At 36.0% G+C, this 14,056-nt stretch overlaps 1 protein-coding gene across 9 annotated transcripts in view; it reads right to left on the bottom strand.

Annotated features, from left to right (window-relative positions):
- Pde4d (phosphodiesterase 4D) overlaps nucleotides 1-14,056 on the bottom strand; it is a 1,369,518-nt gene that overhangs the window by 508,768 nt on the left and 846,694 nt on the right. Inside the window, exons 1-2 of one of the 9 annotated variants that reach the window (XM_074077457.1) lie at nucleotides 7,127-9,457; nucleotides 6,003-6,703 (exon numbers count right to left, since the gene is read on the bottom strand). The exons of the other annotated variants lie outside the window; for them this stretch is intronic. Of the exons in view, the coding sequence (XP_073933558.1) occupies nucleotides 6,003-6,049 (47 nt within the window). The 5' untranslated portion in view covers nucleotides 6,050-6,703; nucleotides 7,127-9,457. Of the gene's footprint in view, nucleotides 1-6,002; nucleotides 6,704-7,126; nucleotides 9,458-14,056 lie in introns of those variants that run through there. 9 annotated transcript variants of the gene reach the window in all.

The raw sequence follows: 14,056 nt of genomic DNA, 5'->3' as shown, positions 1-14,056 counted from the left end.
CTAATCAGTTGAACGTTCTGAAGAAACTAATAATGGTGGCAGTAAACCCCAAAACTGGTATGATTTTATTTTTGTCAACAAAGCACTCTCAAAAACATTTAATCTGACTTTCACAGAATACAGTGGTACCTCTATCAAAGCAGGACCAGGGCTGGTTTAGACATGGCTCAGCAGCACCCTGTGGAGATGGTGAATGGAACTGACTTTTCTGTGCTCTGCTCACCAAGTGTGTGCCCCGAGGAAGGGGGCACCTTTCACTTTGTACAGAGGCTATTCACCTAGGACTGAAGTTTGCATTTCTTATTCATCTGCTCAAGGTATATCAGGCTGTTTTTCTAAAATATCCACCTGAGGAAGCACTTTTACTAATTCACAAAGGACACTGTGGGTCAGAATGGCCCTGGGAACACAGTTAACTGCAAATTTCTTGTAAACTTTTTCATTCTGCAAAAACAGAAAAGGTGCTGACAGAGACTAAGCATAGATCATAGTGTTAACACTAATAGGAAGGGTTTCTTAAGGAAAGACCGTTCACATTCAGTAGGCACCCTACGTACTTACCCAACTTCTTAAATAACAAGGTAAATCTGGTTATTTTTTTCTGGTCAACTACTAATCTGTTTTTCAGAAAACCCATGGAAAGAGTGCTAAGGCATCTGCCACAAAAACAATAGAGTAGATTAAAAAGACATTGGGATTTCAAATCTGACTAGATCCTGTTTTGAGTGGTAAGACCTCAGAAGGTAACTGTTGCTATCAAATGACCTAATTCATGGGAAAACACATGGCACGGTCAGGAGGGTTCAATCAGTGATGATTTCCCCATGGTGTGTGCAACAGTTACATTTGTTGCCTGTATATTTTAAGAAAATTCACTCAAGTGTCTTTAGCACGTGATTCTAGTGAATTATTATTACCAACAGTTGAAATATATTGTCTTGTACATGTTCATAGGCTGGTACTTCTCAAACAACTAGAAACACAATCTAATAGTCCATCAAATGATTGTTAGTTGTAGTAGTTAAATGATAACTTGGAGACATTTTTGAACTATTGTTAAAAAAGTGGGATGAGGCTATAGCTAGACATAGTACAATGAGTGTTTACTGTTGTAGGATTTAACTGAAGGAAAAGGAGAGAGGGGTTAAAAGAAAAAGAAATTTTTCACTTGTGACAAGTGAGAAACTGATTTTGTTAAGTTCCCTTAGGTTCTTGTTCCACCTCAGATTTCTGAATTAGTTTCCTCTTATTCTGACTTTCTTACTCTTCTTTGAGCCTAAGTACCTCAGCATTAGAGGAGTAATTCAAAAACAGACAACTAAAAGAAGAATAGCAACAGGGGTAAAAAGAGAAGAACTTTACTAAAGCTGAACAACCTAGTCTTAGTTGATGATTTTCATATGATGGAGATTTTTTTTTTCCTTTTTTCCTTTGTTGGGATTTCCTAAGACCTCCCTGGCTTGGGCCACCCACTTAGCCCACTGAAGACATAACCTGTCAGCAAACTATTTTAGAAATCTAAAAAGTCTGCTAGGACTAAAAACTATACTTAATTTCCAGAAACTGTGGCCATAGTGGTTTTACTAGTGGCAAACTTCCTCCTCTATCATATCATTCCTAATAAAATTTCTTCTTGTTTTCACTTTTAAATGCCAAGGTATTACTAGGAGAAATTAAGACTCATACAACTTTAAGACAGTAAAATAGAAAGTCAAGAGAAAAACTGCATGATTAATATCAAAATTTAACCTAGAAAACACCCTTTTCTTTATTCTATCTAAAACTGAACCTCTGCCTGACTTAAGCACCGAGGCCAGAGACTGGTGAACAAGATGTGTTTATACAGTTATGAGCCTTAACTTTCTTGGCTGTGCTTATAAATAAACTAATTGGCCCTAACAGGATTCGGAAACAAGCTGGAAGTCTGGTGCTGGATTTTAGAATTTCTGGATACTTTTGTCACCCAGAGGAAAAGATACCACTGAGGTAAAGTCAGCTGACTTGAAATCTCTTTCAAAGACACACAAACAATGGATAACTTTTAGGTTGACTAGAATGAGCAAAAACTCCATTGTTTTGCATGAGACAATACATTCTCTTCTTCAATGCATATACTATCATTAAACTCAGCATTTTCCTACTCACTAAAGTTCAAATAAAACAAGTGAGATTATTTTATTGGGCAAACATGAACTCTGGAAATTGTGCTTCTGAGAATTTTATAGTTTCAATGTTTAAAGAGAAGGAAAATCTAAAAGATGACACTAAGTGTCTTAATAAGGAAGAATTATCCCGTAAGAAGTAGGCCATCTTGCCTTTCTCTGAATTCTTACTTATTGGGTTATATGTGTGTGTGTATAATTATAGACATACATATGATTATTATATTATTGATAAAGGATTTGTATCTAACAGAATAAAACAAAATGAAGTAGTCTTACAGAGGGACAACCAAACTATGAAATGTTAGGCTAAACCTCATATAGGAACTGATTCTTGGAAAGGGATCACCTGACAAATGAATATGGAGGCCTTGAAGAAGTAAAATGGCCTCATTATTCAGTCAAGGTACCATAATCACCCTGTTTTGCCTCTTGATTGGCCATCTGCCAGCATCACCAAGACAATTTGATAAAAGCATTTCGACATTTGGGCCCTTACAAAATGAAACCCAAAGCACCAAATAAGTAAATAATTAATCACCATCCGCAATCACTAGTCCCAAATCTTCCTCTGGCGTCCTCAGAGGGCACTCTGATGACAGCACTGAACAGCCTCCCCCAGCAGGAATCTTTGGCTTCTGTCATCCACTGTCCTGTCTCTAAGTCATTTGAGTTCATCATAAAATGGATGCAGAAGTATTCAAATAAAATGCACTCCTAAAATTCACAACTATAAAATTTGATTACATTTTAATAGACCTAATATGTCTAACATGAAATTATAACATTTTTACAAAACAGATTATACAAAGTTATTACATACATACATATTACATGTATATATACCACGGAAAAAACTGCAAACATATGTCACACCATGTGTGTCATTCTTAATAGACTCTTGTATGTGGTTCAATGTCATGAGGCTTATAAAGAGTTCTTGTCATTACTGCTAGAACGAATTTAAATTCCTAGAAAGCCAACTTGCATTTCCTTTCTTTCAACCACGCAAGACCAATTCCTGAATTGCCAGGCTACCATTCTATTCACACAACTAGCCAGAATAAAACAGAGGAGCTATATAGTACTTGTTTACCCAGTGAGGCAAACCCTTATCTTTGTTTGGTTTGGCAGTAAAAAGACTGAGAAGTGTAATGGAAAGTAGCCTTTGCAATAAAATACTCCAGCAAATATTTCTAATGTAGTTTCAAACAAGAAGACATATTCTTCATATAACTATTTAGCACTCAAAGGGTAGTGTTCTGTTGAGCTGAACAAAAGAACCACTTACTAACTTTAACTTGTAACAAATAAAAAACAAATTTATAATATGATTGTGCAATTATTAACAATTAGTCTTAGGACTGGAAGATGACAGTTTCTATTCAAATCAAATCACTACCTCTGATAAACTTTTGAAGACTGCTTCAGACCTGCTGTCTCAATTTTCTCTTATTTTTTCAGAGTAGGCCTATCTAAATCTTGCCTAATCAAAGGACTTAGGCCCTTCATATAATTGGGCAAGGGCTCCTAAACCCAAAACACACATCTTCTTTAAAAATGTTTATGTCCCCTGTTGTTGCTTTGTTGCTATCTTCTTTTATGCCCCTCCATGAAGAAAAAGACCTGTATGTGGGAATGAAGAAAAGGGGAGTCTCTGTAATGGAGAACAACTTAAGAAACCCTTTCTTTTTAGCATGGACATTCATAAGCATGGAATCTGATCCAACAGGGACTCTTACAGTAGGACAAAGGGAAAGAAGGTTTTCTGTCAACAAACACTTAGACTCTCTTACTGCAGTATTGAAAGGTGAGGTTAAAAACAGGAGGAAAACAGCAGCAACTAGGGAAGTTGAGAACCAAGTACAATCCTAACTGGGTCACCTGGAAAAAACCACCACACTTTGAGACCAGTGTTTCATTAAGAGGCTCAGGGAAAAACAGGTACACAGAGCATTCACATTCCCCATTGGCTCAGTTTGGTCACGACGACAACAAATTGGTACATCATGCAGTGAGATCGATGAAGGGTTACCTAGCTCTAGGCACAAAAGAAAACCACCAGGACTCTCAACTTCTCTATTCTGCTTTCAAACATATGGATTACAGATCTAGAGGAGCATGAATAAGCAAATTTACATTCTTTGCAAAACTACAGAGTTGAATAGCTCATTTCTTTCCAGGCAAAAGTAGAGGTGAGGTTAATGCAACAAAATAAAAGGTGATTGTAATGTTAGGTATTCAAAAAGTACATGCATCCTACCTATTGCAACATAAACAAATGGACTCAAACAATAGGACTTAGCTAGAACAGAAACTGTTGCTTTATAGCAAGGTACACTTCATAGAAATGAGAATGGCAATTTTTCCACCTAAACAAATCTCAAGAGGTATAACATTAACCCTCAAGAAAGACATAAGGAATAGAAAAAAAAAATTGACAAATGCCTATTATGTACCAATAACTATTTCCAGGACCTTCTAATCCCAGTATTAAGGGTTACTGATGTGAAATTTTCTGTAAGAATGACAAGGACCTTATGCTGACGTCTGACCCTCACCAACAGGACAAGCAAGGTATTGGCACCAAAGCTCCCACTGAGCCGGGAACTCTGGTGATGCAGTTGGAAGTGGGCCACTGAGGTTTGCAGGCATGTCACCCAAGCTCAAAAGCACATTAGAGCTTGGGGATAGTGCCTGTGGTCAGCAGAGAAGGAAGATACGCCACAGTGCTGATTCTGGATGTCTCTAGTTGGTAGAAAATAGATACCTGCCTAGAGTAAAAAATGATGTCTCTCACTCTTCTCTGCAATGAATATTAGCTGAAAGCCAAACCAGCAGGTGATTCTGGTGGTGCTTTAAGCAAGAGGTTCTCATTTGAAATGTTGTCAGAAAAGCAGCTGGAAAAACCTCAGAAACCTGTATTTGAATATCTATTACTTATGCTAAGTCCAGCCAAACTATTTACCTGGGAAGCACAATTGGAAAATCAGACACAAAACAGTATTTCACACAACCCATGCTGGTTGACATAAAGACTTACAATGTGCTTTTATTATGCATTCACCAAGTTTCTGCATTGAGGGATTGAATCCAAACCACTCTAAAGGCATAACAAAAACAAGCAATTTAAAAAATAATGACCTTTGCACTTGCAATACCCTCAGGAGTTAGTTCATATACACATTTAGTCATATTCTAACGAGAAATGGCACATGACAGCACATGTTCAGGGACCTTAATACATGGCACCGAACATAAGATGACCAAATATTCAGGTGTGAGCAAGTTCTCTAAGAGTCTCAGTGCTTTATGAGTCTTGTGTTAGAAATCTATTGGTTCATTCTTGTGTTTCTTGACTAGCTAAAATATTCTTGAATGTAAGGCACTAATATATCTTAGAATTATTTTAAAATCAAGTTTCCCTTAACCTTCTTTTGGAAATTCAGGCCAATTAAAAATTAGATATCAGAAATTCATGTGTGCCTATCTCTAGAAAATTTTCAAGTGAAAGAAAACAAAAACAAATCCCCAAATTCTCCCTTTTTCTATTTCTTAATTATTTGTCAGTCTCAACAATTTTTATTGTCTGATATCTTGATCATGAAATATTAGCATTTGTAAATGTCCTCCTGCTATATTTCTTATTTGGGATGCTTTATAATAAGTAATTTCTTTATTGTATAACCATTACTTTCTCAAACAACCTTTGGCTTTATGTTTTAGTTTTCATTCTCACTCGATACCAATATTCTTGCTCAAGACAAATTCTGCTCTGGTACCTGTCATGGAATTTTAGAAGTCTAAGTTTTCAAACTGAAGGGGATATTGATTACTCACCATATCCAGGAATGCCTTCTAAAGGGGAAATTATTCACGTGCATCATGTTCGCAGATCTTTGTCATTAATATTTCCTTGTCTCCTGTGTTACATGTAGTGATTTTCACAGATGACTTCCAACTCTCTTGTTTGAGCAGCTATCATGGGCAATTATTGCAACAAGTATTAAATTCCAAAAAGATCCCCCCTACTCCCCCCCCAAAAAAAACCCCCAAACAAATAGCAACAACAAAAGCCCTTCCAGGATTTGAAGAAAGAAACATCACAGAGCACTGCAGGTATAGGTCCATCCATTTAGGTTCCACTAGTTAGTCAACACACTAAAATAGCCAGTCCAACCTCTAATCCTAAATGATGGCAAATATTGTCCTGGTAAAATCCAACTTCCTTGAGTGTAAATTAATTCATCCTCGCAGGAAGAACTATGGAATGTGGGGAAAAAGGAGTGAAAAGACAGTTTCTTGTTATCCTTGTTAAAGAAGTGTTAGAAGGGAAATGGAAAAGTTCAGGTTGCTTTGCCATGATGTCCTTTAGAAATGAGTATTGCTTTTTCTTCTTTCTTAGGCACATATTCATGTGTGGTCACTTTAACGCAGTCTACCGTCTGAGACGTGTCGGACAAAGACCTGGGCAGAGGGGCTGGAAACCATGGACAGCCAAAGCCAACTTCTTCCCCAAATCTCAGAATTGCTGCTTTCAACTGTAAAAGTAGGAAGGCAACGAGTAATTTCTGCTTTGCAGGACAGGATTACCATCAGCTACCATCATGATTTCAGAAGGTGCTGTGGTGATGAAACTCATCTCTGCTATCTAACCCCATAATAAGGCTGTCTGCTCTCTTTAAGTGAAATGACTAAGCTATTGATCTTTTCACTGCAGAATCCCCTCTAATTTGTTATTATCAAAACCATGTGTGGGCTTTTAATATTTTGCCTTGTAAAGAAAACGAATTTCACAGCTGCAAGTCAGACGTTGTCTAAGAATTTCTTCCCCCACTGTCTTTCTTTCCGCTTCTCCTGACTCTTTTGTTTTTCCTTACCCCAAATTCAGTTCCCCAAAAGATGTCATTTACTCTGATGCTCTGACATCTTCTGAAAGATTCTCACGCCCAGACTATACAGACCTTGCATGCTTTTAAAACACAATGGCAACAGGCTCCTGCTGGAGTCCCCCCTCGTCGAATCTCCAGCAGAACCTTTGGAGTCGTCGCAGTCGCCTTGTCTGCCCTGGGCTGTGGCGTCCCAGCTCTGGGCAGCTCAGGACACTTGCAGGCTCCGTACTGTACATTAACTCTGCAGCAGCCCGCCTGGCCGCCCGGCTGCAGGCTGCTGCCTGACAGGGATGTGCTGGCGTCAAGGGGGCCCTCTAGGTGGGTTCCCAGACACTGCAGAGTCGCGCACTCCTTGCTAGCCTCCAAGGAAGGGCGAGCAAAAGGGGTTAAAAGGAAGAGCTCGCCCTAAAGGAGTAGATTTCTTTCAATGAGTAATTACCAGCAAGAAACCTGTAAATAACCTCACAAGGAAATGACACCTTGAATACACAGATATTATTATGTAGGGAGGTTTTGTTTTGGTTTGGTTTTACCTTATCCAATGGAAAGAACGGGAATAAGAGAAGTCCAGAGAGAATTTGCAAATGACAGGGCTTGGTCAATTGACTCTCAAAAAAATAAAAATAAAAAAGAACAAATGGGAGGGTGGGGAAGTCTTGCTTATTTGATTTGAAACCATTTCACTACAGATGTCCAGGCTATGATTTTGACAGGAAATCCTGGGGAAGCCAGGTCTGCAGAAGTCAGTTAGACTTGTGTTGCAATTGCGCATGTCATAAAGCTGCTTGTTTGATTAGGGGGTGTGTAGACAGGAGGAGTGCTCAGATAAAACATGCCAGTGGCTATAGTTGGTATTTTGCATTTCCTCAAGCTTATTCTTTGTGCAAAAATTCTGTTCAATAATCCCCTGAAAGCACCCCATCATTGTTGATGCCATTTTGGAGCAAGAATAAAATAGTAAACTCTTGGAATAGTAGGTTGGCACTTAAATGGTGTTTGCTGGAAATCAGAAAATAGGCTTTACAGTAGCACTGTACTCAATATTAATATATCACTTTTAACTTACATCTTTTAAAAGGCTGTTATGCAATTGTTTAATTCTAAATGAGATACTGGCAACACTTAAGTTGTATATTCAGTTAGGATTTCCCCACCGAGATCCTGTCCTGCTGTCCTGGTAGGGAGCATTATCCAGGGTTGAATATTTGTGTGTGAGTTGGGAGGGGGGTGGCGGAGAGAAGTATTTCTCATAAATTCAAAACCAGGTATAAAGAACATGGTTTTGAAAACTGCTATGATTTGATCAACTGATGATCCTACTAGAAGCATTTATTCTTGGGAAGAAAAAGAACAGGGAAACTCCCTTAAAAGCAGTTTGAACTTTAAGTTCAGAAAGATGGCACCATTGCACAAAAGGAACTCAAGGGTGTTCCTTAGGATTTCCTGTAGCCTGGGCAGTGTCCTCACAACTATTATTATTATTATTATTATTATTATTATTATTATTATTATTTTAAACAGGGACTGAATCTCTCCATAAGGTCATTTGTGATCTGACCAGAAAACTCCAGTCTGAATTATTTTGAATAAGCTTTGAATACTTGAAATCAAGCATCACAGAGTAATTCAAAGTTTGTTATTACAGTAGATATTTAAATATGATTATTTAAGAGCTAGGACCATTGACAGCATCCCAGGCCCTGTTCTAAGAGCTTCCCATGATGATCTCATTTAATCCTCACAACAACACTGTTAGAAAAGGAAAGTTATTAGCCTTCTTCTACAGAGAAGCATTTAGATGTTAAGTGGCTTGCTGAAAGTCAAACACTTTGTAGAGTTAGCATTTGAATCAAGAAGGCTGGCCCAGGCCTCAGGAACTAGCACTATATTCTAGTATACACAGTGAGAACACCACCTTGCCTTTCTTTGATGCTAAGCTTTTACATGCATTGTTTCAGCCTCACGGAATCATGTCAATGAGTTTAAGACATTTACTATGACATTTTGGGGCTAAATCTCTAAAAATGCAGTATTTGTTCATAATCACCATAGCAGAAAATCTGGAGAAAATTCAGAATATTGACTTGAATTAATTTTCTTTGATGATGGTGATCATGGTGATGATGATGATGACAGACATTAATCTAACTATTTTAAAAAACATTTACTTCTTACACCATGAGAGAAATTAGGCCTCTAGAGAGAGTTACAAATACAAAGATAAAAACTATGTAGAAGTAGATTTCCATTGTAATAAACATTTTTAACTTAACATTTCATTTTTTCTTTAGTTTATGCTATTCCAATTCTGTTCAGAAGTCTAAGCATTACCTCAGGGAGATATTACAGCAAAACTATTTCTGAATATTTCCCAAATACTATGTAAGTCTACATTTAATACTGGTTAGCTTCAATTTGTAGTCAATGATATAAAGAAAGCACTTTATATAAAAATAAACACAAATGATTTAATCATTAGATAATTAAAGGACATTTTAAATTAAAATATACTTTAAGAGGATATTTCAACTGAATATTTTAAAGTGAACTTTCTTTTTTTATTTTTATACATGAAACTGTCCAAATAAAGTATAATAAATTAGAATGAAAGAAACTCAACTGAGAAGCTATTACAAGTAGTAGAAAAGTCAAATTTCTGCTTGAAGAATAACAAAGAAAAATGTAACTTATTTCACAGTTCAGGGAACTATAACTACACATTAATAAACAATAAACCTTCAAGAGACAAAAGTTAAACAGAAGTAATAGGTTTATAACTTAAAAACAAGTTTTCAAAGATGAATAATATTGAAGGACTAAGGTATTAATTATTTGGTTTGCTCTATTAAAAGATAATGGTCCTTTCATGGAACTTCTAATACCAGCAGTATCATGAAAGATTGCTTTTATGGCCCATCCTAGCCCCATTATTTCAATCAATAAAGGAGTGCTAAATATTAACAGGGCATCATAGATTGCCATAACCTTGGTGAAGTGCCTATGGCTATGGTGTAGCCTCAGCTCTACCAACACAAAGGCTAATTTGGTTTTGTGATTTTTAATACTTTAATGCATGATAAGCCTAAGAAATTGTTCTCTCAAGAATGGGCTCCTATGAACTATCCTCAAATAAGAGTGATGTAGGACAAAACAGAGTATCAGTTTATTAATGAAGTATAAACTACAAGGTCACAACAAAATACTCTAATCAACACTTTCATTAAAAATCGCTTAGTGCATTTTGACTTCAGGCAAGATAACTATAATTTCAAGGTGAATAGGATGTATTCTTAAAAATGACTGTTTTCAAACTAAGTTTCTAGAAACCCCATGGTTTTGCAAAATTGCCTTAGATCAACCGAGGGGCAAAGGCGAAGCCAGGTACTTTGCACTGCTTCAACCAAGGCTTCTTTGATTTTACCAGTGTTATCCCAAGGTTTGTTTTGAAGAAAGAGTCAGTTTCTTAAAAAAAAGTTTATGAAAACCTAACAGTAAGAATGAATTTACACTTTCTAGTCAAATACTTATTATCCTATTATAAGTTTCACAACTCCATCTTCTTCAAACCTCTTCAATTTACAGGATCTTGTACAGTAATAAAATGACTAAGTTATACCTATATGCATACCTGTATGCACAGTAAAACCACACCCTCAACTCTGAACTTGGGTGTTTCCTAAACTCTTTAGTCACTTGTACTTATCAGATATGGAGGGTGGGATGACTTTACCTCATTGATTTTCCTTCTCCCTGGCAGAGTTTCACTTTTAGAAGTTAACTTAAATATCAAATATCAAGCTATGTTTTTTTCCGTCACTAATACATTCTGTTCTAATCAATGTTTACCTCTTATATGGATAAAAATCAAATCACTCTCTTTTAGACATGAAATGACAAGTACCTAAAAGATAATCTTTTATTTATTTTATATGAACTTCTAATTAATCAGTTCAGATGTGTTAGGAAATCCCCATTTTTGTATTTTCTTATTTAATCTAACTACCTACCTATCTGGCAATTGTGTGCTCTACCACTTGAGCCACATCTCCAGCCTGAAAGTTCCCTTTCTCTCAAAAGATTTGTTAACTTTTGTTCTTTAGGTGTCAAAATTTGCTACCTCATTTTACATATTTGGCTTCTGTGAATATATTTATATATATAACTATCCATCCATATGTTATATGTATGTCAATAGTATAAATATCATATATTGAAGGAAACAGAAGCTATAGTCACTTGGGTGTCTTAAGGAATGTGACTAAAGACAAAATACAATCTTATTTTAAATTTTCTAATAAAAATGAAATTTATGTATACTTTCCATATGTGTGCACATGTATGTATAAACATACATACATTTGCTCTTTTTATTGCATATATCATCAACTGACAAAGAGATGAGAAAGACATTTCAACTTGTAGAATGAGACCCAAGATAACTACACACTCCCCCATTTCACCTCCCAGCAGGAAGAGAACATTCCAGATCAAATTCTTTCTCCCACCCTTATCCTCTGGAAAGGAACAGTGTCTTCCACTGTGTATTTATAGCACCAAAAATGTTACTGGCACTTGGTAAATGTTAACTAATGACTGTATTGATAGTGATGACTTCAAACTTCTGGCAAGTCCTAGCAAAGTCTGAAGGCATGCTGCTTAGCACCTTTGTAACTGAAATAAGAGAAGCCCTTCATGAAGTCATGGTTTCAATTGCTAAGCGTCAGACAACTGCATCACGCATCAGCAACTTGCAGTAGATTCAATTTCTACAGAGTCTTAAGGCCAAGGAAACAACCACCAATTGAAAAATGGAAAGGAAATCCATTCAACACCCATTTTGATTACCAAAAAACAACAGATGCTTTGTTGGACATGTTCATGATTTAGCAAATACTTAGCTAATAAAAACACATCATTCTGAGTCATATAGTTAAAGTTTAAGTCTTCTATCTTAAATGATGAATATGTTTACTAACAGAAATAGTGGTGTGCTATTAAACATGTTCTAAAAATGGAACATTTTACAATGACTGCTAATATTTTCAGTAGGAGAGTTAAAATACCTAATATTAGCTAGAATACAAAGAAAGCACTTGATATTTATATAAAAAATTTAAATATGGAGCCAGACACGAGTGTCTCATGCCTAATCTTAGCTACTCAGGGGGCAGACATCAGGAGGATCGTGGTTCAAGCCAGCCCAGGGAAATAGCTCTTGAGACTCTCTCTATCACGAAAATACCCAACAAAAATGTGCTGATGGAGTGGCTCAAGTGGTAGAACACCTCCCCAGCAAGTGTGAAGAACTGAGTTCAAACCCCAGTACCACGAAAAAAAGTTAAATAAATAAAATAAAAATGTCGGAAAAAAATCCACAGCAAGTTTGAAGAAGGAAAGGAGACTTTGCATTCTGTCTTGGAGGCTCAAATACATGAACCCTTAGTTTCAGGTACTTCCTTTTGCTTTTTATGTAATTTTTATCAACTCAATCTCTTTGAGATGAAATTTGTTGTATGCAAACATTAGCAAGTTTATATGTTATTATAATTTTGAACTTACTGAGATAAAGTTATAGAAACCTACTTTGTAATATGAAAAGAGCTTTTTTTTTGTAGCACTGGGGCTTGAACTCAGGGCCTATACCCTAACCCTGAACTACTCCACCAGCTCTTTTTTGTGATGGGTATTTTCAAGACAGGGTCTCATGAAGTATTTGCCCAGGCTGGCTTCGAACTGCGATCCTCCTGATCTCTGCCTTCTGAGTGAAAAGAGCTCTTTAATGACATTCACATTTATTTTCTAAATGTGCTTATTTTAATATAAAATACATAGATAGTCCACCCAGTCTATAATTTACTTGAATCAAAATGAAAAAGCAAAACAACCAAAAATAAATGAAATAATGATACAAATCTCTTCTGAAGTGGAATTGTATTTCATTTTGTCTGAAAATTTTCTACTGACTTTGTATCACATTTAAAAAAATATTTCAGAGATACTTTATATCATGTTTCAGAAATCCAAATGAGTAAAATATTTTCATTGGCTTTAAAATATAATCATGCTATTGAATATTATACATTCCTAAAGTATTTGCAAAAATATCTGAAATAATGCTAGGTTAAATAAAGCCCTCAGCTTTCAGAAAAAAGAACCAGAGAGATACACAACAAATTACTGGCAAATTACCTATAAGATAAGGAAGTAGAAGGAGAGAACATTTAAAAATATTCACCTTTTATTTTAGACAATTCTTAATTGATAATTTTTAAATAAGAATGTATCTGTGCATTATTTATATAATAGAAACAATTAGGTGAAGAAGATATTTATTAAGGAAGAGTAGTCATTTGTAATTAACATCTACATATTGGAATATCAAATGCAACTTTCCAACACTTGCCAGATAGGTTCTCTGAAACATTTGAGAAAACTAACTTCAAAACTTAAAGAGGAATAGTTGAATTCAAAATATATATTCAAGAACCCAAGCATTCCAGTGTTTTTAGCTGCATCAATATTGAGTTTTAAGAATAGACATAAATAGCTGATGTACCTTTTTTCATGTCCATAGGAGCACTGTAACTGGGACTAGAAGCAGTAATCATTTGAGTTGAGGCTATTATTGACAGTAAAGCTACTAGTAAAATGAAACAACTCACTGAGCATCCTGATAATATTATGCTCCAGCTCAAATGTGTGAGTATTTTCAAAAACCATGTGTGTTTCAGCCTGTCCCCAGTCCCTTTAATCCAGAATGTCTTTACACAACCATACCAGAATGGGGCAGGTCAGGAGTGATGTTGTTTTAAGCAGCAACAAGAATACACGATTATCTTTCCTTTCATTGACCCCAACTGATTAGATGTATCTAAATATATTTTCCAGCATTGATATTCTAACCCATGATGACAGCTCTTCTGCCACTCATTCTCCCAGCTAAAAAGTAACACAATCTTGTTCTTAAAGAGCTTGCCTTCCCCATTTTGATGAACCTGATTG

Source organism: Castor canadensis, chromosome 6, assembly GCF_047511655.1.
Source record: "Castor canadensis chromosome 6, mCasCan1.hap1v2, whole genome shotgun sequence".
NCBI classification, from domain to species: Eukaryota; Metazoa; Chordata; class Mammalia; order Rodentia; family Castoridae; genus Castor; species Castor canadensis.
The sequence above is the reverse complement of the archived record's forward strand: the minus strand, read 5'-3'. Positions and strand labels throughout refer to the sequence as shown.